The sequence below is a fragment of the Cetorhinus maximus genome, chromosome 14 (genome assembly GCF_964194155.1).
Source record: "Cetorhinus maximus chromosome 14, sCetMax3.hap1.1, whole genome shotgun sequence".
NCBI lineage: Eukaryota > Metazoa > Chordata > Chondrichthyes > Lamniformes > Cetorhinidae > Cetorhinus > Cetorhinus maximus.
The window spans coordinates 33810543-33833811 of NC_135892.1; the positions used below are offsets into that span (position 1 = coordinate 33810543).

The 23269-nt window shown below is 42.0% G+C and overlaps 1 protein-coding gene and 1 non-coding gene across 7 annotated transcripts in view; one reads left to right on the forward strand and one right to left on the reverse strand.

Moving 5' to 3' along the window:
- The window catches only part of myo6a (myosin VIa), a 261840-nt gene that overhangs the window by 129182 nt on the left and 109389 nt on the right, over positions 1-23269 (forward strand). For all 6 annotated transcript variants that reach the window (XR_013578664.1, XM_078556763.1, XM_078556762.1 and 3 more), the window contains exons 4-9: positions 664-737; positions 15411-15540; positions 19615-19720; positions 20154-20209; positions 20802-20899; positions 20989-21153. Coding sequence is in view for 5 of the 6 variants with exons in the window: in XM_078556763.1 (XP_078412889.1) it covers positions 664-737; positions 15411-15540; positions 19615-19720; positions 20154-20209; positions 20802-20899; positions 20989-21153 (629 nt within the window). In the remaining variant the exon portion in view is untranslated. The remainder of the gene's footprint in view (positions 1-663; positions 738-15410; positions 15541-19614; positions 19721-20153; positions 20210-20801; positions 20900-20988; positions 21154-23269) is intronic.
- Positions 10000-10110, reverse strand: LOC144690207 (U5 spliceosomal RNA). The gene has a single exon (XR_013578808.1). It is a non-coding gene; the product is annotated as a U5 spliceosomal RNA (small nuclear RNA).

Genomic DNA, 23269 nt, shown 5'->3' on the forward strand with positions numbered 1-23269 from the left:
TCATGCATGAATTTCCATTGACCATTCTTTCTGTGCTGTACTTAATCTGAGAAAATCCTTTTAAAATCTATTTTTGTTTTGAAGCGGAGGTCAGAACCACTTCCTTTGTGGTTATAAATTTTAAGGATGAGTTTTCTCAAACCAAATCAGGAACATCATTCAATAGCTCTTAGTTACCCCAAAATGACAAGCATGTCTGATAGCCACATGGAAACCTACCTTCTTGTCACTGTATAACTGTGAATATAAAAAACTAGAATTTGGAGATTTTTCACAACTTAAAAAGAGACATTCAAGTCAATGTAAAGATTTATTAATGCAATATGTGTAATTGGCAGCTTGAGCCAGATTTCTGGTGTTGCCGCACACATCAAGGTGGTGAGAATTAATATTCCAATGGAATTTAGGTAGAGTTGCTTTTGTCGATTTCCTTTGGAAAGGACACCTAGCAGGATCCAACTTATTGGGTTGCCATGCCGTCTGTTGAAGACATTCTTTGTTTTCATGCAGGAACCTGTGATGCAGATATTGGATTCTTTGAATCAATTGCTGAAGCATTGAATTCCAGTTATTGATATACATTAACTAAAAGCCACAGCTGACATATGTTATATTGCACTACTTTGCTTGAACTCATCAGTTTCTTTTCGTATTTTCTTCCAGGTGGCCTTATGTATTTAAATGAAGCTACTCTCCTGAACAATATCCGAGTTCGCTATAGCAAAGACAAAATATATGTGAGTAATGTGAGCTTATTCAAACTCCAAAAAGTTCCTAAAGTTATGTATCCAAAAATGTACCACACAGGGAGGCGGTGGCATGGTGGTAGTGTCACTGGACCAGGGTAATGCTCTGGGGTCCTGGGTTTGAATCCCACCACAGGAGATGGTGAAATTTGAATTTAAAGTCTGATGATCCCGATTGTCATAAAAACCCACCTGGTTCACTAACGTCCTTTAGAGAAGGAAATCTGCCTTACCTGATCTGGCCTACGTGTGACTTCAGACCCACAGCAATGTGGCTGACTCTTAACTGCCCTTGTTTAGAGGGCATTTAGAGATGGACAGTAAATGCTGGCTTAGCCAGTGATGCCCACATCCCATGAACAAAGAAAAAAAGAATCTCATGATGCCACCCTAACATGACATAGAGACCTGATTGCAGACACTTCCATAGAAGCAGGAATAGGATGTTCAGTTTTTCAAACCTGCTCTGCCATTCAATTGGATCATGGCAGATCTGCACCTCAACTCTGTTTCCCATATCCCTTGATACTCTTGGCTAACAAAAATCTTATCCATCTCAATATTGAAAGTCCATCATCTGAGCATCCACAGCCTTTGGGGAGAGGAAACAGAGTTCCAGATTTTTGCTGCCTTTTGTGTGCATTTGTATAAACTATTTCCTTTAGCTTTGCCTCATATGCTTGATTGGACTTTTATTTATTGGTGCTTCACAAAAACAAGTCATAGGAAAGATAATTAGTGGAAACTAACAATGAGCTCTTGGGTTGTTGCCCATTTGGATAATTATTTTCAATTATATTTTGTGTTTCTGTTCCATATTCTTTAGCACTATTCAGCCCATTGCTCTAGAGCCCAGTATTTAATGTTTGTGTTCCTACAACCATTTAGTTCAGATGCCCATACTTTTTCTGTTTGCCCAAGAGGGTAAATGATTAGCCACTTTAGGCCTCTTCCCCTCTTTACTGCTAAAGGTAAACTTTACAGCTAGTAGAAGAATTGATGGGGATGTGCATGGGTTTTTTGTTTATTCGTTCATGGGGTGTGCTTGTTGCTGGCTAGGCCAGCCTTCACTGCAGTCCATGTGGTGTAGATACACCAATAGTGCTGTTGGAAAGGGAGTTCCAGGATTTTGATCCATTGACAGTGAAGGATCGGCAATATAGTTACGAATCAGGATGGTGTGGCTTGGAGGAAAACTTGTAGATGCTGGCATTCCCGTGTATCTGCTGCCTTTGGTTTTCTAGATAGTAGAGGTCATGGGTTTGGAAGGTGCTGTGGAAGGAGCCTTAGTGAGTTGCTGTGGCACATCTTGTAGATGGTACATACTGCTGCCACTGTGCATCAGTGGTAGAGGAAATGAATAGTGGTGGATGGGGTTCCAATCAAGCAGGCTTCTTTGTTGACCTTTGTGAGTGTTGTGGGAGCTGCACTCATCCAGGCAAGTGGAGAGTATTCCATCACACTCCTGACTTGTGCCTGGTTGATGGTAGACAGGCTTTGGGGAGTCAGGAAGTGCATTACTTGCCACATAATTCCCAATCCCTGGCCTGCTTTAGTAGCCCCACGGCATTTATATTACTGATCCAGTTCAGTTTCTGGCCAATGGCAACCCCCAGGATGCTGTTAGTGGGAGGTTCAGCGATGATAATGCCATTGAATGTCAAGGATGTTGGAGATGGCCATTGCCTGGCACGTGTGGTGCGAATGTTACTCAGCCCAGCCTGAATGCTGTCCAGTTCTTGCTGCATATGACATGGACTGCTTCACTATCTGTGAATCGTGAATGGTGCTGAACATTGTGCAATCATCAGTGAACATCCCCACTTCTGACCTTATGATGGAGGGAAGGTCATTGAAGCTGCTGAAGATGGCTGGGCCTAAGACACTGTTCTGAGGAATTCCTGCAACGATGTCCTGGGACTGAGATGATTGACCTCCAACAACCACAGCCATTTTCCTTTGTACTAGACATGACTCCAACCAATGGACAGTTTTCTCCCTGATTCCCATTGTTTTCAGTTTTGCTAGGGCTCCTTGATGCCACACTCAGTCATATGCTGCCCTGATGTCAAGGGCAGTCATTCTCACGAGTTCAGCTCTTTTGTCCATGTTTGGACGCTGTACTGAGGTCAGGAGCTGAGTGGCCCTGGTGGAACCCAAACTGAGTGTTAGTGAACAGGTTATTGCTGAGTAAATGTCACTTGATAGCGCTGTCGATGACCCTTTCCATCATTTTGATGATCGAGAGTAGACTGATGGGGCGGCAATTGGCTGGGTTGGATTTGCCTTGCTTTTTGTTTACAGGACATACCTGGACAATTTTCCACATTGTCGGGTAGATGCCAGTGTTGTAGCTGTACAAGCTGTAGCTGGAACAGCTTGGCCAGGGGTGTGGCAAGTTCTGGAGCACAAGTCTTCAGTACTATTGTTGGAATATTGTCAGGACCTATAGCTTTTGCAGAATCAGTGCCTTCAGCTGTTTCTTGATATCACATGGAGCGAATCAAATTGGCTGGAGACTGGCATCTGACCTGAGGAGGAGGCCAACATGGATCATCTGCTTGGCACTTTTGGCTAAAGATGGCTGCAAATGCTTCAGCTTCGTCTTTTGCCCACATGTGCTGGGCTCCCCCATCATTGAAGATGGGGTTATTTGTGGAGCCGCCTCCTCCAGTGAGTTGTTTAATTGATCTCCACCATTCCGGAACTATATGTGGCAGCACCGCAGATCTTTGATTTGATCCATTGGTTGTGGATTTGCTTGGCTCTGTCTATCGCATGATGCTTCTGCTGGATTGAGGGGGTTTGAGGTTGGGAAAGGCGGCAGCAGTTTTGTTGTTTCTGCAGTGTTATGAATGTAGTACAATGTCAGTTAGGACCTGTGATGAGACCAAGGTGACTTTGTGTCAGAAGTTATAGACTTGACCATGAAGTGCTGGAATCAATGGAAATCGAGATATGTGATTCTGGATAATCAGAGCTCATATCAACACTTTTTCCTAGTGAGAGAGAAACTATTTTGAGTGGTGTTGGAAGTTGTTAAATGGATTTTTTTCAGTTTCTGAGGAAATGTCAACATTTATAAGTCCATTGTATCTCTCAGTATTCTGTTCTGGTCACTGTTTGTATGGCTGCTTACTTGCTCTGGATGTTACCAGGACTGGTGTGTCCTGGCAGTATCTATGTATGATGTTTGTTTCTGTTTTTGCTTGGGGGTGGGGCGTTTTATGAATGCAGTGTGGACTTTTTAGACATGTGGTTTCATTTTTGTGGTTTGATAGCAGCATTATACTTGTATCCCAACATACCAAATTGCAGAGTCACTGGGTATATATAGTTGAAATATGTTGAAAGAAAAGTTGTAATTATCTTCTCCTTCTAGTATTAAAATGTTATATCCATCCTCAGAAGATTTATGCTTGCACAGATTGCAAAAGGCCAACAAAAGTGCACTACTTTCTGTTCCTTTTCTCACCACCCATTGTGATTTGATGAGTTTTTGTCCTGTGACTATTTGTATACCAACGGATAAAGCATCATATGTACATGTAAGGGCAAACTTTAAAAACATAAATAGCAGCAGGAGTAGGCCATTTGGCCCATGGAGCCTGCTCTGCCATTCAAACAAGAACATGGCTGATCTGATTGTAATCTTAACTTCACTTTCCTGCCTGCCTGCCATAACCCCTGACTCCCTTGTTCATTAAAAATCTCTTTAACTCAGTCTTGAATGTATTCAACGACCCAGTCTCTATTGCTTTCTGGGGTAAAGAATTTGAATATGTCAAACGGACAAAAGCTGCCAGTTTGAGAGAGACCCAGAATCCTACAACAGTGGGAATAATAAGAACAGGCAGAGGTTATTCATCTCCCCGAGCCTGTTCTACCATTCAACTAAATACTGGGCAATCTGCATCATAACTTCATCTACCTGCCTTGGTTCCATAGCCTAACAAAAAAATCTACAATCTCAGTTTTGAAGTTCTCAATTGACCTGACCTCAACAGCGTTTTTTGGGACAGAGTTCCAGATTTCCCCAACCTATTGTGCTGAAGAAACACTTCCTGAAAGCACCAGTGAATGACCTAGCTCTAATTTTAAGTTTATGCTCCTTGCTCTGGACTTCCCAGCAGAGGAAATAATTTCTGTGTATCTTTAGCATAAACACTTCAATTAGATCTTCATCTTCTACACAAGAGAAGTTGTCATTTCAACCTATCCTCATAATTTAACAACCTATCCTCATAATTTAACTCTTTAATCTTTTTTAGAGCAATATATGGAAATCATAACTTAAGTTGCAGGTAAAACAAACTTTTATTGGAGAAAAAGCAAAATATTAGTACATGTGTGTCTGAGAGGGAATCCCAATGTTGAAAAGCTATTTTCTAGGGGGAGGTGTCTGCCTGAGAATTTTGAGTTATGCTGCTACTTATACTGTATAAATTTATATGATGGCTTTCCATTTCTTTCAGCTCAAAAGGAACTTGTGCTAAAATTTATTGAACTTTGCTCTATTTGCCACTGGGAATAAATTTTTCTTAGTAACTGCAAGAAATCTATGACCAGGAGACAGAGTTTTTGTTGATCAATCTTAAAAACAATAAAAATGAGCTAATAACAAATAGAGGATCCTAAACCCTGCGCAATTATTCCTGTCAGTCTTATAAAGAGCAAATTTGGAATTATGCATACCTTATTCATGTGTGGCACTTGTTACCCCCAATACTCCAATTATTCACACACTTTTTTAGGGTGGGCTTCCCTGGAAAATGTAGGATATTTTTACTTTGAAATTGGGGCATGCTAGCTGTCTGCTTTTAAACATTTGTATCAACTGATGAATATGAAAAAATTAAAACCATCGTACACTCAGCAGTTCAAGAAGGTGGCCCGTCAGCAGCTTCTCAGGGCAACTCGGGATGGAGAGTAACCTCTGGATAAGTCAATGGTAAACACATGTTAAGAATGAATAAAATAATGTTCCCTCTCTTCCTTTCCTTGGTCACTCATTCCCCCAACCTTTTGTCCCTCTTGTCCCTCAATTTTAGAAGATTAGAAATAGGACCAGGAATAGACCATTTGGCCTCTTGAGTCTGCAGAGGTGCCAAATAACCTACTCCTGCTTCAATAAGATCACGGCTGATAACTTAACTTACCTCCTGCTTGCCCTCCATAACTGTTGACCCCCTTGTAGCTCAAAAATCTCTTACTCAGCCTTGAATATAGTCAATGACCCAGCCTCTGGATTAGAGATATATAAAGATTAACAACCCTCTGAGAGAAGAAATTACTCCTCATCTCCGCCTTAAATGGAAGATGTCTATTTTGAAACTATGCCCCCTAGTTCTAGATTCCCCCATAAGGAGAAACACCCTCTTGGCATCTATCCTGTTAAACTCCCTCAGAATTTTATATGTTTCAATAGGATCACTTCTCAACCTTCTAATCTCCAATGAGGATAGGCCCAACCTTTGGTCATAAGACAAACCCCTCATCCCAGGAATCAACGTCTTGAACCTCTCTGAACTACCTCCAATACAAGTATATCCTTCCTTAAATAAGATGACCAAACTGTACACAGTTCTCTAGCTGTGGTCTCACCAATACCCTGTATACTTGTAGCAGGATATCTCTACTTTTATACTCCATTCCTCTTGCAATAAATGCTAACATTTGTCTTTCTAATTACTTGCTGTACCTGCATGCTAATTTTTTGTGATTCATGTTTGAGGGGGACACTCAGATCTCTCTGTACTGCAGTATTCTGCACTCTCTCTCCATTTAAATAATATTCAGCTTTTCTATTCCCCCTACCAAAGTGGACAGTCTAGCATTTTCTCACATAATCTATTTTGCCAAATTTTAGATCGCTCACTTAACCTATCTATATTCCTTTGCAGATTCTTTGTATCCTCTTCACAACTTGCTTTCTTCCCTATTTTTGTATCATCAGCAAACTTGGCTACAGTACAGTCGGTCCCTTCATTTAAGTCATTAATTGTAGATTGTAAATAGTTGAGGCCCCAGCACAGATCCCTGTGGCATTCCACGAATTACAGTTTTCCAACTTGAAAATTACCCATTCATCCTTGCTGTCTATTTCCTGTTAGATAACCCATCCTCTGTCCATGCTAATATATTACCCCAACACCATGAGCTCTTCTTAACTTGACATCCTTTGCACACCTGTACCAGATAGCACCCTTGTACCCCTGTTTTAACCTTAGGACCTCGGTGGCTAAAAACACGGCTACCAATAATGGGGCAATGGATAAGGTGAATGATTAAGAGGCTAAGGGCTGTGGAGGAGAAGGGGCTGTGCATAAAAAATACACCACTCCTTTAGTTGCCAGCTTTTCTGTGGAGGTAGGTGGTCAATTCTTGGAGACTCCTGGACAATCTGGAAGCAGGGTGGAAGGGGAGCAGCAACTCAAATGCAGTGGAAGGATTACGGAAAATAGAAATTGGACTGAGGACTGAGTGTTGTGGAGGGGAGAGAGGCTGTCAAACCCCATTATAAACAGCCTTTCCCTTAAACCCCTAGCATTTTCTCTGCTCTCTGGCTAAATCTTCCCGACATAGAGGACAAGGGCTGCCCTGTAAGTTAATAACATATAAAATGGGAGTTGGAGTAGGCCATTTGGTTCTTCGAGCTTGCTCCACCATTATTGCTAATTTACTATCTCAACTCCATCTTCCCGTTCTTTTGCTATATCCCATGATTCCCATATTACCCTAAAATTTATTGATCCCTGTCTTGAATATATTCAAAGACTGAACCTCCACAGCCCTTTGGAATAGAGAATTCCAAAGATTCATAACTATTTCAAGCAATTTCTCCTCATCTCCGTCTTAAATGGCCGACCCCTTTTTCTGTGGTTGGGATTCCTTGTTCTAGATGCCTCAGATATGGGAAACACCCTTGCAGCTCGTACTCAGTAAAGCCCCTTAAGAATTTTAAATATTTCAATGAGATCGCCTCTTGTTCTAAATTCCAGGGAATATAGGCCTGATCTGTTCAATCTCTCCTCATAGGAAAATCCACTCGTATAACTGGCCTGCTGAAGCAGCATTACACTCCCTCCATGGTTAATATAGCCTTCCTTAGGGAAGGTGACAAGGACTCTACACACTACTTCAGGTGTGATCCCATCAAGGCCTTGTACAATTGCAGGAAGAAGTTTCTTCAGTTTTATGCTCCATCACCTTAATAATAAAGGTTAACACATCGGCCCCTAACTTCCGCGCTCCCCAGTGTCGAATTTGGGGGGTTCCCCAAAGATATGCTGGGGAATCCCTCTGGGAAGTTCCCAGGCAAGGTTTGCACAGCAGTTGCCCAGAAGTGCTAACTTCCTCTGGACAATTGCGCTGCGCTGGGAACCATCCGAAAATGCGGTTTAAATTGCAAACCTCGGATGGTTCTGCCGGGGCTATACCAATAGTTACCCAGAAAAAGTTAGAAGAATTAAAACCTCTTCTAACCTCTGGGTAAACTATTGTAAAGACCCAGACTGATCCCACTGGATACCCTCCCGTGACCTCCGGACAGCCCCCCCCTCCCTCCCCCAACCCCTGGACCCCCCAAATCTTATCTACTTACCTTAAAACACTTACCTTCCCCCTGGCCTGTCAATTTTCCTGGCCCTTTAAACTTACCTGCTTTACAGCAGCAAGTGCTGTAAAAAAAAGGGGGTGTGGCCTCCTTGAATACGCTGGATCTAGGCTTCGCTGGGGCCTGCAAGGAATCTTTCGATGCAGGCCCCAAGTCGCTCCGGCGAACAGAAGTGGCAACACAATTTTCAAGATCAGGTAAGTGTGCTTTTATTTCTTCTAATTTCTATGGCCCAGCAGCTTGCAATGCTAATTGGAAGTTATGGCCTATCATTTGCTTTCCTAATTGCATGCTGTACCTGCATGTTAACTTTGTGATTCAAGTACAAGGACACCCACGTCACTCTGTATATCTGCATTTCTCAGTCTCTCACCATTTAAAAATATTCTGGTTTTTCTTTTCATACTTCCAAAGGGGATATCGTCACGTTTTCCCACAATTTGCTAACATTGTATAGTCAGCGAACTTGGGATAAATTACACTTGGTTCCCTCACCTAAGCCATTGAAATAGATTGTAAATAGCTGAGGCCCAAGTCCTGATCCCTGCAGTACCCCAGTAGCTACTGTCTTCCAACCCAAAAATGACCCATTTATGCCTTCTCTCTTTTCTGTTCTTTAACCAATCCTCAATACATTCTCATATATATAAACTTCCAATGCTTTGAGCTCTAATTTTGTGTAGTAACCTTTTGTGGCAACTTATTGAATGTTTTTTTGAAAACATACACTACATCCACTGGTTCCCTCTTATCTTACTAGATACATCCTCAAAAAGCTCTTCACAGAATTGTCAAACATTATTGCCCTTTCATAAATATATGCTGGCTCTGCCGAATCATTTTGAGATTTTCAATTTGCTCCATTACCATTTCTCTAATAATAAATTCTAATATTTTCTCTGCTACTTGATGTCAGGCTAACTGGTGCATTGTTCCTTGTTTTCTCGCTCTCTCCTTTCTTGAATAGTGAGGTTACATTTGCTACCTTCAAATCCATGAGGACTGTTGCAAAATCTTGGGAATTCTGGAGATCAAAACTGATGCAATACCTCCATGGGTAACTCTTTTAACCCCTAGGATGCAGGCCATCAGCTCCAGAAGATTTGACTTTAAGTCCTATTAATTTCTCCAGTACTATTTCTCACTAATAATTTTCCTAAGTTTGGACACTAGATCTAGAAGCACTGTTTTCTGTACTGAATTTCATCCACGAATGCTGACACAGACCAGGTCTCCAGAGCTGCTGAGTGCTTTGTATCAAATGCAGATGGCTGGCATGCATTTGTGCATAATACTAGGTGCAATTTTATTATTAATAGATTGCTATAAGATCTATTGCCCCTATAATTCATCTATTTGTTATTTCAAACACACATAGTGGCTGCTTCTTTTAATAAACCTCTTTTCTAGAGGGCTTCATTAAGTTGTTGTCCTGGTATCATGTTGCTTAATTGTGCTTAATTAGGCCTCTTGAACTGACAGGGATGTCCCTTATTCTACACCAACAAATGACAGCTGGAGAGCAGAAGAAATCCAAGAGCTTTATGGATACTGTTTCCCCCCCTCTCCCCTATCCCTGCCCCCACCCCTCCACCAATGGGATTTGGAGGCACTACAGCTTCTATACTTTTCTTTTTAGCCCCACTAGAGCAGGGCCACAAAAAATCCGTTTAAACTGAGTGCTCCTGTCCACGGAAATCTTTGGTAAAAGGTGAAAGATTTATACGATCTGAAGAGAAACCAGAGTATACTTTCTTATTGTATACTGTTTGGCTCCATGTATTTTTCTTCAGTCGTCCATCGTTTGAGGCTCTATTCAGTCACACAGCTCTTTCATATAATGTCCATACCAGTCGCCAGTTGTTGTTGAGCAGCACTTAAACTAGGCCACTTAACTGGGCATGACAATTTGAGAGCATCTCTTTTTGAAAATCTATTGAATGATAAAATGTCCTTTTTTAAATTAAGAAACAAGCTAAGGAAGTTGGTGGGTCACTGTGAATGAATAATTAATAAATTAAATTCTTAGCTGAGTGCATTTCTCTATTGTTAGCAGATGGTTAGCATTCATGTCTAGTTTTAAAATAGTGGTTCAAATTATTAGTAGTGGCAGGGTTTCAGCACTAAATGTTTAATGTAAACTTTCAGGTTAAATGTCACTTTCTAAAAATGATTCTAAGTTTTCATTTAAAGGAGGAGTGATGTTGGCAGCACCGACTTGTGGTTGCTGCAAAATGCTGTGTCAATCTCCCATTTCACTCATTTATGTGCAAAGCCTGCTGGAGACGATTTTGTGCTGGTTTAAAAAGATAACTATAATTGTACCCTAGGAGAAGAGAAGCTGTATTTTCTGAAGTCAGCATGTTCAATGCTAGGCCTTTATGTTAACTCCTCCATTTCACCCGAGAAGATCTTTGTTTCTCTTGTGTGCTCTTCAGAGCTAAAGCTGCTGGCATGAAGGGTGTCAAGTCGTGAATTACAGAGCTGGGGTGGCTATTTGTGGCGTGGTGTATATTGTTTAAAATAATAATTGGTGTTCTGGAGCCAGGATGTGTAGATCTCTGTTAGTATGAGTGTTGCAAATTTACTAGGAGTGATATCTTAGTGTCCTGATTTATTCTGAGATTTTAGTCCATATCTGAAATCTAAATAATAAGTGCATTCTCCTCATGCTGTAACTAATAGTTTGTCACTGAACCCTGCTTTTGGTGTACTGTGAGAAGATGGCACATGTTGCCACGCTGGCTTCCTTTCTGGTCCTCTAAATATACTGACATGGCTCCATGCACCTGTGCCATACTACAGCTAGTAAGCTGCCGGCATAGGGAGAAATTATTGCACTACCTCACAAACATGTTTATGCCTGTGGGGCACTGCTTATGCACTGAAGGTCTAGGTTTTACAATGGAAGTATAGGGAGAGCACTGCTATACAACATATTGTTGGAATTTTGCACAGATGCCATTTTAGCATCAGCCTCCCAAAATTTGTTTAACGAGGTACAAGGTCCTTTTGCTTCATAGGCTGGTCCTTGGACGTTCAACTTTTACTGCGTTATCTGTGGTGAATATTGTACACCTGATATTTCTGGCCTTTCCCAGCATGCTGAACCACTCAAGCTGGCTGTACAGACCAATGAAACAAAATCAAATTGCATTCATGCTGCACCTTGAATGAAGGATGACATTCTAAGGCATTTAATAAGGGTAATCAGAAATAAATGAACTTTGAGCCAATGCAGGAGATTCTAGGATGTGTGACTAAAATCTTTTGTTGAAGCAGTAGGTTTTAAGGAGGGTCTTAAAGGAGCAGAGGCAGTCAGAGGGGCTTAGACAGGGAATTTGACACACTACTGCCAACTGGGATGGGTTAGGGATGAATTTACGCACAAAAGGTCAGAGTTAGAACCATGGAAACTTTGGGTCGTGTAGTTGGGTTGAAGGGGTAACAGATGGCAAGTGGCAGGACCAGGAAGGAATTTAAACACACAGATGAAAAAGTTAAATTTGAGGACTTCTAGATTTGTGGTAATACTTGAGTGGTACTGGAGTAGGAGAGGATCCAGGGAACAGAGTTTTAGATGAGCTGGAGGATAGAGGATGAAAGCTGGGAGTCTGGCTGGAGGAGTCTGAAAATTGTTTTATTCACCAGATACACAGTGAGACCATACAGCAGCCAAGGGGAAGAGCAATTCTAAGGTTATTTAAATTGTTTAAAACCGAAAGATAGCATTGCATGTCCAGGACCTGGAAAAGATAAAAGCATAGATGAAAATGAAATACTTGCATTTATGTTGCACCTTTCGTGACTTAGAACATCTCAAAGTGCTTTACAGCCAAAAAAGCTTTCTTTGGAGTGCTGTTATGGTTGTAACATGGGAAACGCAACAGCCAATTTGTGCACTGCAAGTCACATAGCATCAGCATAATAACCAAATGATTAGTTTTAGTCATTTGGTTGAGGGAGAAATATTGGCCAGGTCATGGTGGAGAATTCCCTGCTCCTCTTTGAAATAGTGCAACAGGATCTTTTACATCCACTTGAGAGCTCACCTCATCTAAAGAATAGCCGCTGACTGTGCATCACTCCCTCAGTACAGGACTGAAGTAATTTCTTGTCCAGCTTTTTCCCTTTGCTTAGTTCACCTGCACTCGACTGATGTAGGCAAGATTTGGACCTGATTGCTCTGCTCTGCAGCCAGCTGTAAAGTAGTGTGCTCTTTGTAAATTGTAGCTTTGAAAACGTGATGACATTCAGAAATTGACATGGTTATGAAAAAATAACTTGAAATATGACTTTTTTTTACATTTTTAGACAGTAACTAGAACCAGTCTTAACACCACCATCAGCACCTCCTTTAGCCAGCACCAATATAATTAACGCCCCTTTGTCCTTTTGTTTATGACATCTCTGGCAATCTAGCCTTTGCCTCCACCGATCACTGGCCTTCTATCCAGCTTCATCCGCTCCACCCCCACCCCACCGCCCCCACCTTAAACAGCATAAATTTCATCACATTTTACTTCTCTTTAGCTCTGAAGAAGACTCGAAACGTTAACTCTTTTTTTTTCTCTCCACAGATGCTGCTAGACCTGCTGAGTCTTTCCAGCATTTTCTGTTTTTGTTTCAGATTTCCAGCACCCGCAGCATTTTGCTTTTAACTAGAACCAGTAGCTGCTGGGCCTAAACTTGTTACAGTGAAGATGCATTGAATTTAGTGCATCTTCCAAATGTGTTAGCAATACCGGTGACTTAGAATATCAGACCTTCACTGAACCCTGAACTGCTTATGAGGAAAAGAGCATCTCTGCCTGGGCTTCTAAGAAATTTTCGATATATGTATTCTAAATCAAATGCTTTATGATGTCGAAAAGAAAAGCTCTTTCACCTGGCTTGATGCCTCAGGAATAAAGTGGGCTGAAACAGGTTGCCACCTTATATGCTAGCTTTCTACACAATTATAAGCACTATGCAAAATTATGAGACACTTCCATATATTTGTAATATATAGAAAGTTTCCTGCATCAGTGGTCTGCATTAACATCTATCCAGTGCTGTCCTACTTCTAAAAGATCCTGGACTTGTCACGGAAGTTATAAGCAGGAAACAGTCTGAATCTCATGTGTCAGCATTGTTTCTTGTATTTCATTACTCTGCTTGCCTTCGACCACCTATTCAATCTAATCTTGAACACTGACCTAGTATTGATTGTAAATTGTGACCAGTCTCAGTGTTGAGATTTTGCACGTACAGAATTCTGAACGACAGCGTTGACTTTTTTTTTGTTCCATTTTTAAGTGAAGGGCGCTTAAATGCAAAGATGGAGATATTCAGAATCAGCAATTTTATTTTGTGCTGCTGATAATCATGAATGACCTGACTAACTGATGGCTATACAAAAAAAAGGGGTGGAAGAGAAATTTTATGGGTTGAAGTCGGGTTGCATTTCAAGATGTCTGGCATTATGGGCATCACAGATGCTTATTTGTCAAAAGGGTGCAACCTGCCTGTACCTGTATGAACAATCGGGTATCCAGTTTGGGAGCCAAGCTCCTCTGAAGTGCACTAATGTGGGTAAGTGGCATTCACCATTATTCTCCTGACATCTGGCACCTCTAAAAGCATCAGTTACCGGTCGATTGACTGAACCCCCACTCCTCCAGAGTCCTAGTCATGAAGAAATGCATCACATACTGATAGAAAAGGAGAGTTTGGAACATTTGGATGAGGAAAAGGATACTTAAAATTATTGGCTTAAATATTCGAATAAAACTGCCTTTGGTTACAGAGGATTATATAAGTTTTGTGATAAAGGTGGGGATGTAAAAGATTGCTTTCTTGAACTCCATCACAGCCAGCCTGCTGCCTGAAGAAATGGCACAGGCACAATGTGCCATAAATTTTCTGTTTCCCTCCCTTGGTTTGTGACCCACCCTAAACTTAATGCCATCTTTGGTCATCACTTTCAGCAGGTGGATTGAATTTTGTGGTCAGGTCAAATCTTGCTAGGCTGTGGGGTGGGGCATACAGGATTTCTCCTGCACCCTCTAGCTTGAATCTAATTTGCACTGCATCTTGCTTGACGTGCGAGTTGATAATGGGCGATGAGGGCAACAGGTCAATTGGAATCTCAATGAATGACCGGATCAATAATGTGTCTCCTTAACCAGTGGGACTTAAAGATTGAGAAAGCAACAGGCACGACAGAGATGGAAGCTGAATTAGAGTCAAATCACACTGTTATGAACCTTAATGTCCAAATAATGTGCAAATACAATTTTTTTTTTAAGAATAACAGGGGCTAAGGGAAAGATAACATTTGTGTGAAGCAAACCGTGGGGCATTGTGAATTGATCAGCAAGTTCTGGAGATTTGCAACACATGGTGTATCTTTTCATCCCTTGATCTTGCTGCTTGATTTGCACACTGTTAACAGCATGAAGCAGAGAAAATTTGTGACTCGGGAGGAGGCCATTTGGCCCATTGCATCTGTGCCTGCCTGTAAAGAACTATCCAGCTTAATCCCACCTTCCAGCTCTTGGTGCGTCGTCTTGGAGATTATGGCACTACAAGTGCATATTCTAGTTTTTTTTTTATGTGCTCAGGCAGAGAGTTCCAGACCCCAACCACCCTCTGGGTGTAAGAATTGCTCTTCAACATCTCTCTGGACAAATGTCTACTACCTGGGATCTTTAATTAGCAGTATAACATAGTAACAAAGGGGGATGGGGAAACAGCGGGTTTTGTGGGGTTGAAAGATTCCAGTAAGCTTGGAGACATCTCCTGTTATATAATTGAGAGATTATGATTCAACTAAGTGGCAGGTATTTTCCTTTTGGAAACAAAAATTAGTTTTTAGTATTCAAATATGGCTTTGATTTTTTTTTAGAACTTTGAACCTCTGTTTCAAATGTTACAACATTCTGTCTTGTAGGAATTTTAACTTGCTTCTTGACCAGTCTGGATTTACTGAGTTCTGTAAGATGAAAGCCAGTGCTTGAGTGAATTTTCAACGTAGTTCACATGCCTCGTTCTGTGTTTCCTTGCAGACTTATGTAGCTAACATCCTTATAGCAGTGAACCCATACTTCGACCTACCTAAATTGTACTCATCAGAGTCCATTCAAAAGTACAAAGGGAAGTCCTTGGGCACTCTGTCACCACATGTCTATGCTATTGGTGAGTAGTTTTGTGCATCACCTGATCATAAATTGGCATTATATCTAAACCCACAGCTTGTGCTATATGTTGAGGTAAGTTTGCTTTTCAAATTTTACTGCAGCATAGTCAGAATTTTGATGAACAAGGCATATTATATAATATAAAAAGTTGCAAAAAGTTAAAAAGTATACAGCATGTGAATTTTTGATGATAGGTATATATATATAAATGCTAAGAGTATAGCAATTAAAGCCGATGAGCTGAGGGCACAGACACATGGCAACATGATACCATTGCTACAATGGAAATTTGGCTTAAAGAGGGGCTATACCCCTGGATATAGGGTGTTCAGGCAGGATAAAGAGGGGACTGAAAAAGATGAGGGTGTACCCAATTACAGCTGTGAGGAGGGATGATATACTAAATGAATCATCAAATGAGGCCACATGGGTTGAGCTCAGAAATAAAAAAGCAGCAAGCACACTGCTGGGAGTGTATTATAGACTCCCAGATAGTGAGAGAGAGATAGAAGAGCAAATATGTAGGCAAGTTTCTGAGTGCAAAAACAACAGGGCAATAATAGCTCGGGACTTCAACTACCCTAATATCAATTAGGATACGAACAGTGTGCAAGGCACAGAGGGCACAAAATTCTTGAACTGCATTCAAGAAAACTTTTTTAGCCAGTAGGTAACAAGCCCAACAAGAGCCCAACGCAATTCTAGATTTAGACTTAGGGAAATGAAGCAGAGCAAGAGAATGAAGTAACAGTGGATAACCATTTTGGAGATAGTGATCACAGTACGGTTAGATTTAGCATCATTATGGAAAGGGACAAAGTTTGAATAGGAGTAAAAGTTCTAAGTTTGGGGAAGCTAAATTTTACGAAGCTGCGAAGTGATTTGGCCAAAGTGGACTGGATACAGCTACTTAAGGAAAATCAGCGGAAGGCATTCAAAAGCATGATTCTGCAGGCACGGTGTAGACATGTCCCCAGAAAGAAAAAGAGTGGCACTGCCAAATCTAGAGACCCCTGGTTATCCAAAAGCACGCAGGCTAAGATAAAGCAGAAAAAGAAAGCTTATGACAAGTTGCAAAAATCTTAATACTGTAGAAAGCTTAGAGGAGTATAGAAAGTACAGGGGTGAAGTAAAAAAGGAAATTAGGAAAGCAAAGAGAGGATATGCAAAAAATATTGGCAGGTAAAATCAAGGAAAACCCAAAGATGTTTTATCAGTACACTAAGACAAGAGGATAACTAAGGAAGGGGTTGGGTTAATCGGACATGTACAAGGTAACTTATGCGTGGATGCAGATGATGTGGACAGGGTTCTTAATGAGTACTTTGCCTTTGTCTTCACAAAGGAGAGGGATGATGTAGACACTCTGGTTCAAAAGGAGGATTGTGAAATATTAGATACAATAAGCATAATGAGAGAGAGGAAGTACAGGAGGGACTGGCATCCTTGAAGGTGGATAAATCACCAGGGCTGGATTGTATCCCAGGTTGTTAAAGAATGCCAGGGAGGAAAGAGCGGCAGCTCTGAGGATCAAGTTCCAATCCGCACTTTATATAGGTGAGGTACCAGAGGATTGGAGGTCTGCGAATGTTGTGCTATTATTTAAAAAGGGTGTGAGGGATAGGCCAGAAAATTATAGGCTGGTCAGCCTGACTTCAGTGGCGGACAAATTATTCGAATCAATTCTGAGACACAGGATAAACTGTCACTTAGAAAGGAATGGATTAATTAGGGATAGTCAGCTTGGTTTTGTTAGGGGAAGGTTGAATTTTTTGAGGAAGTAATGAGGGTTGATGAAGGTAGTAAGGTATTTGACAAGGCCCCACATTGCAGGCTGGTCAGAAAAGTAAAAGCCCATGGGATGCAGGGGAAATGTGGAAAGTTGGATTAAAAATTGGCTCATCGACAGGAAACAAAGGGTAATGGTTGCTGGATGGTTTTTGTGAATGGAAACGGTTTCCGGTGGTGTTCCACAGGGCTCACTGTTGGGCCCCTTGCTGTTTGTTGTATATATATTAATGATTTAGGCTTAAAAATGGGAAGCTTGATTGGGAAATTTGCAGATGACATGAAAATTGGCCGTGTAGTTGATAGTGAAGAGGGTGTCTGTTGTCTCCAGAATGATATCTGTGGTTTGGTTGAGTGGGTGGGAAAGTGGCAGATGGAATTCAATTCAGAGAAGTGAGAGTTAATCCATTTGGGGACGGCAAACAAAGCTACGGAGTACTCAATAAATGGGTGGATATTGAGAGAGGTTGAGGAAGTGAGAGTGGATGTCCACAGGCCCCTGAAGGTGGATAAGGTGGTAAAGAAAGTATATGGAATGCTTTTCTTCATTGGACGAGGCACAGAATACAAATGCAGGGATATAATGCTGGATCTGTATAAAACATTGGTTAGGCCACAGCTGGAATTTTGTGTACAGTTCTGGTCACCAGATTACAGGAATTTTGCTCTGGAGAGAGTACAGAGGAGATTTACAAGAATTTTGCCAGGGCTTGAAAATTGCAGCTATGAGGAAAGATTGGATAGGCTAGGGTTGTTTTCCTCAGAGCAGAGGAGGCTGAGGGGTGACCTAATTGAGGTGTACAAAATTATGAGGGACCGAGATAATGGGGTAGACAGGAAAGACCTGTTTTCCCTAGCAGAGAGGCCAATTACCGGGGACCATAGATTTAAGGTGATTGGTAGGAGGATTAGAGGGGACATGAGAAAAAACTTCTTCATCTAGAGGGTGGTGAGTGTCTGGAATTCACTGCCTGGTTTGGTGGTGGAGGCAGAAACCCTCAACTCTTTTAAAAGGTGCCTTGATCAGCACCTGAAGTGCTGTAACCTGCAAGGCTACAGACCAGATACTGGAAGGCAGGAATAGAATGGGTGGCTAGTTTTTTAAAAAATTTTTCTTTTTCAGCTGGTGCAGACATGATGGGCTGAATGGCCTCTTTCTGTGCCGTACCTTTTCTATGGTTCGTACACTTTCCAGCCCTCACAAGCTAAATTCTGTGTATGGATAAAGGAATAGGAAGCCTCAGCTTAGTGTCTTATGTCTTACAATTGAAAGGTTATATGTGAAAACTTTTCCCCTGGTTTTTCTTTTCTCACTTTGAAAATTATGTTGTTGAACCCTTTCTCTCCATTTAGTCCCTCCCCTAATGATGCAAGAGCTTAAACCGTAGGAATCACAAGTTGGTGATCTGATGGGGGAAGGCGGGGGGTGCATGCTGGTGCCTCAGTGTTGTATAAATGTCACCCTTTTAAAAATAATTACTTAAATATCCGTGAAACATAATGTGTCAATCACTGCACTATCTGTCCAAACACAGTTAAATTAACACTAGCTATTTCACATACTGCTTTGAGACTGGAAGTGCACTCATATTAATGATTAACAATATCACATTTTTTTTTACCTTGAATGTTGAACTGACCAGGATAATTCTATAGTGCTTAACTTGCAAAGTCTTAAAAAACTCGAGTGTAGTGCTTTTACTCTAGAAGGATAGTCAAACACTTGCTGCAGTTGTACTGTAAATGCACCATCGGTGACAGTGGTTTTGCCTTTGCACCTATCCCAGTATTATGGTGGGCGAATGTGCAGTTAGATCCATTGAGTTGTAATTTTGGGAATTCCACCAAATGAAGTCCATGACCAAAATAATTCTCAATATTTTATTGCAGGTAGCATCAACTTATCAGAAGGTTTGGAGAACTGAGCTTCTTTGCTGCAGTTAAAAGGGAACAAGTTGTATTACAGTATGGCTATTTTGCCAAAAAATGATTGTTTTTAAATTAGCCTTTAAAATGAGAATTCTGAAAGGAGCTAACTTTTCTTCCAATGAACCTTGCACAATTCTGAATACTTACTTCCGTTAGTTAAGAAGTAAAAGTAATTAATCAAAGTTTGATATTGAATTGCATACTTTGGCAATTCCAATGCCAATTAACATCCTTTGTGATGAATTATCATTGTGGTGTTGCACTGGTGAAAAGTTATATCTTAGAAAGTGGTCTCTGATTTCTCTAAATACTGTCTTTACATGTATTTAACTCCCTCTTTGACCCCAACTCTTAGCTGATAAAGCCTACCGTGATATGAAGGTGCATAAATTAAGCCAGTCCATCATTGTATCAGGGGAATCTGGTGCTGGTAAAACAGAAAATACCAAGTTTGTTCTTCGGTAAGTACAAATTTTATAACAGATTTTACTGAATGATTTCACTCATCCCCTTTCTCCCTGCTTGCCTCTGGCCCCCCTCTTACCCCCTCCCCTCTCCTCTCCCTCTCTTTTTTTTCCCCTCTCCCCAGGCCCCTGATTGCCCCCCCTATGCTTGTGGGCCCTTTTCCCCCCTCTGGGCCCCTCTCTTCCTCTCCTCCCACCCCCGCCCCCCCATCCCAGGGATCCTGTTTCTCCCCCCCCCTGCCCACCCCACCCACCCCTCTTTGGGCCCCTCCCATTACCTTTTAACTCTTTGGAATCTTGCCTGTTGTGTTCAGACTATGTGGGGTTTGCAGTATGCTTACGGGAGCTACCTGCCTCTTTTTCTATATATCGCTTTTTCAGATTTTACAGGGAGGCAGAAATTTACTCTCTTCCTGGTTCCATTCTATAGGTACTTAACCGAATCATATGGAACCGGTCAAGACATTGATGAAAGGATTGTAGAAGGTACACAATTTCTATGAAATGTTAACTTCCGCACACACTATTGAAAAATAAAAAAGACCTGTATACTTGTAACGAGAAAGCAGGTTGTCAGATTGGCTGGAGATCAAATACTTGGAGTAAATTGTCCTGTTTGTTTATGCCAGTGACATCAGTGCATTCTGAGCGAAATTGGCTCACCCAGCATTAAAAAAATTGGGGAATTTTAAATGTAAGTGAGTTACACCCAAGAACACTTGTGATATATTACGCTGCTCCAAGATTCCATTTGTGTAACTCTGGCCCTGCCCACAAAACTGGTCACACCCAGGTCAAAATTTGCAAGACTTGATTAATTGTGTTCATCCAGGAAGACTTTTCATTGCATTATTTTCTTAGGCGCACAGGCATTCTAGGCATATCTTCCATATTTAAAAAAATTAATTTACTATGAAACTGATTATTCTACAACAATGAAACATGTTGTCTAGAGGTTTGTTTTTATTCATCTCGCATGTTATAATATCAGCATGGGCTGAATGCTTTTCTGTGCTACACCACACTTCAACCCTACAGACTGGATAAGATTTATTTTCATCATTTATTTCCAAAACAGCTAACCCCTTACTTGAGGCCTTTGGAAATGCCAAAACTGTACGAAATAACAATAGTAGTCGATTTGGAAAATTTGTAGAGATCCATTTCAATGACAAGGTACCTTAAAGAATTTTTTAAAATGTTTCTAGTTGTGACATGGCACTCCAGTTCCCAAAATGTCTCTTTTTTTTCCTTCCCCCATGCAGAATGCTGTCGTTGGAGGTTTTGTATCTCATTACCTGTTGGAAAAGTCACGAATCTGTACACAGAGCACAGAAGAAAGAAATTACCATATCTTTTATAGGCTGTGCGCAGGTGCTCCTGAAGAGATTAGGCAAAAGTTTCACTTGACCTCCCCTGATAATTTCCGGGTGAGTTCTATGCCATAAGACTTCAAATCAAATTCTGGAATTATCTTTCTCTCCCTCTCCCTCTCCCTCTCTCTCTCTCTCTCTATCTCCTCTCTGTCTGTCTGTCTCTCTCATTTTCTTTTTCTCTCATTCTCTCTCTCTCTCTCTCTCTCTCTCATGCTCATTCACTCACTCCCTCTGGTTCGCGTCCTCAACCTCCCTCTCGTTCTCTCTCTCACTCATGTTCTCTCTCTCACCCGTGTTCTCTCTCTCTCTCACCCGTGTTCTCTCTCTCTCACCCGTGTGTTCTCTCTCTCTCTCTCGTGTTCTCTCTCTCTCACCCGTGTTCTCTCTCTCTCTCATTCGTGTTCTCTCTCTCTCATTCGTGTTCTCTCTCTCTCTCTCATTCGTGTTCTCTCTCTCTCTCTCATTCGTGTTCTCTCTCTCTCATTCGTGTTCTCTCTCTCTCATTCGTGTTCTCTCTCGTGTTCTCTCTCTCTCACCCGTGTTCTCTCTCTCTCTCATTCGTGTCTCTCTCATTCGTGTTCTCTCTCTCTCTCTCATTCGTGTTCTCTCTCTCTCTCACCCGTGTTCTCTCTCTCTCTCACCCGTGCTCTCTCTCTCTCTCATTCGTGTTCTCTCTCTCACCCGTGTTCTCTCTCTCTCTCACCCGTGTTCTCTCTCTCACTCGTGTTCTCTCTCACCCATGTTCTCTCTCTCACTCGTGTTCTCTCTCTCTTTCTCTCTCACCCGTGTTCTCTCTCACCCATGTTCTCTCTCTCACCCGTGTTCTCTCTCTCACTCGTGTTCTCTCTCTCTCTCTCACCCATGTTCTCTCTCTCTCACCCATGTTCTCTCTCTCACCCGTGTTCTCTCTCTCACTCGTGTTCTCTCTCTCTCACTCGTGTTCTCTCTCTCTCACCCGTGTTCTCTCTCTCACTCATGTTCTCTCTCTCTCTCGTGTTCTTTCTCTCTCTCACTCGTGTTCTCTCTCACTCGTGTTCTTTCTCTCTCTCACTCGTGTTCTCTCTCTCTCTCTCACTCGTGTTCTCTCACTCGTGTTCTCTCTCTCTCTCTCACTCGTGTTCTCTCTCTCTCGTGTTCTTTCTCTCTCTCACTCGTGTTCTCTCTCACCCGTGTTCTCTCTCTCTCTCTCACTCGTGTTCTCTCTGTCTCTCTCTCACTCGTGGTCTCTCTCTCACTCGTGTTCTCTCTCTCACTCGTGTTCTCTCTCTCACTCGTGTTCTCTCTCTCTCACCCGTGTTCTCTCTCTCTCACTCGTGTTCTCTCTCTCTCTCTCACTCGTGTTCTCTCTGTCTCTCTCTCTCTCACTCGCGTTCTCTCTCTCACTCGTGTTCTCTCTCTCTCGTGTTCTCTCTCTCACCCGTGTTCTCTCTCTCACCCGTGTTCTCTCTCTCTCTCACCCGTGTTCTCTCTCTCTCTCACTCGTGTTCTCTCTCTCTCTCACTCGTGTTCTCTCTCTCTCTCACTCGTGTTCTCTCTCTCTCTCACTCGTGTTCTCTCTCTCTCTCACCCGTGTTCTCTCTCTCTCTCACTCGTGTTCTCTCTCACTCGTGTTCTCTCTCTCTCTCGTGTTCTCTCTCTCACTCGTGTTCTCTCTCTCTCACCCGTGTTCTCTCTCTCTCTCACTCGTGTTCTCTCTCTCACCCGTGTTCTCTCTCTCACTCGTGTTCTCTCTCTCTCGTGTTCTTTCTCTCTCTCACTCGTGTTCTCTCTCACTCGTGTTCTCTCTCTCTCACCCGTGTTCTCTCTCTCTCTCACTCGTGTTCTCTCTCTCACTCGTGTTCTCTCTCTCACCTGTGTTCTCTCTCTCTCACCCGTGTTCTCTCACTCGTGTTCTCTCTCTCTCTCACCCGTGTTCTCTCTCTCTCTCTCTCTCTCACTCGTGTTCTCTCTCTCACTCACTCATGTTCTTTCTCTCTCTCACTCGTGTTCTCTCTCTCACTCGTGTTCTCCCTCACTCACTCGTTTTCTTTCTCTCTCTCACTCGTGTTCTCTCTCTCTCTCTCTCTCACCCGTGTTCTCTCTCTCACCCGTGTTCTCTCTCTCTCACCCGTGTTCTCTCTCTCTCACCCGTGTTCTCTCTCTCATTCGTGTTCTCTCTCTCATTCGTGTT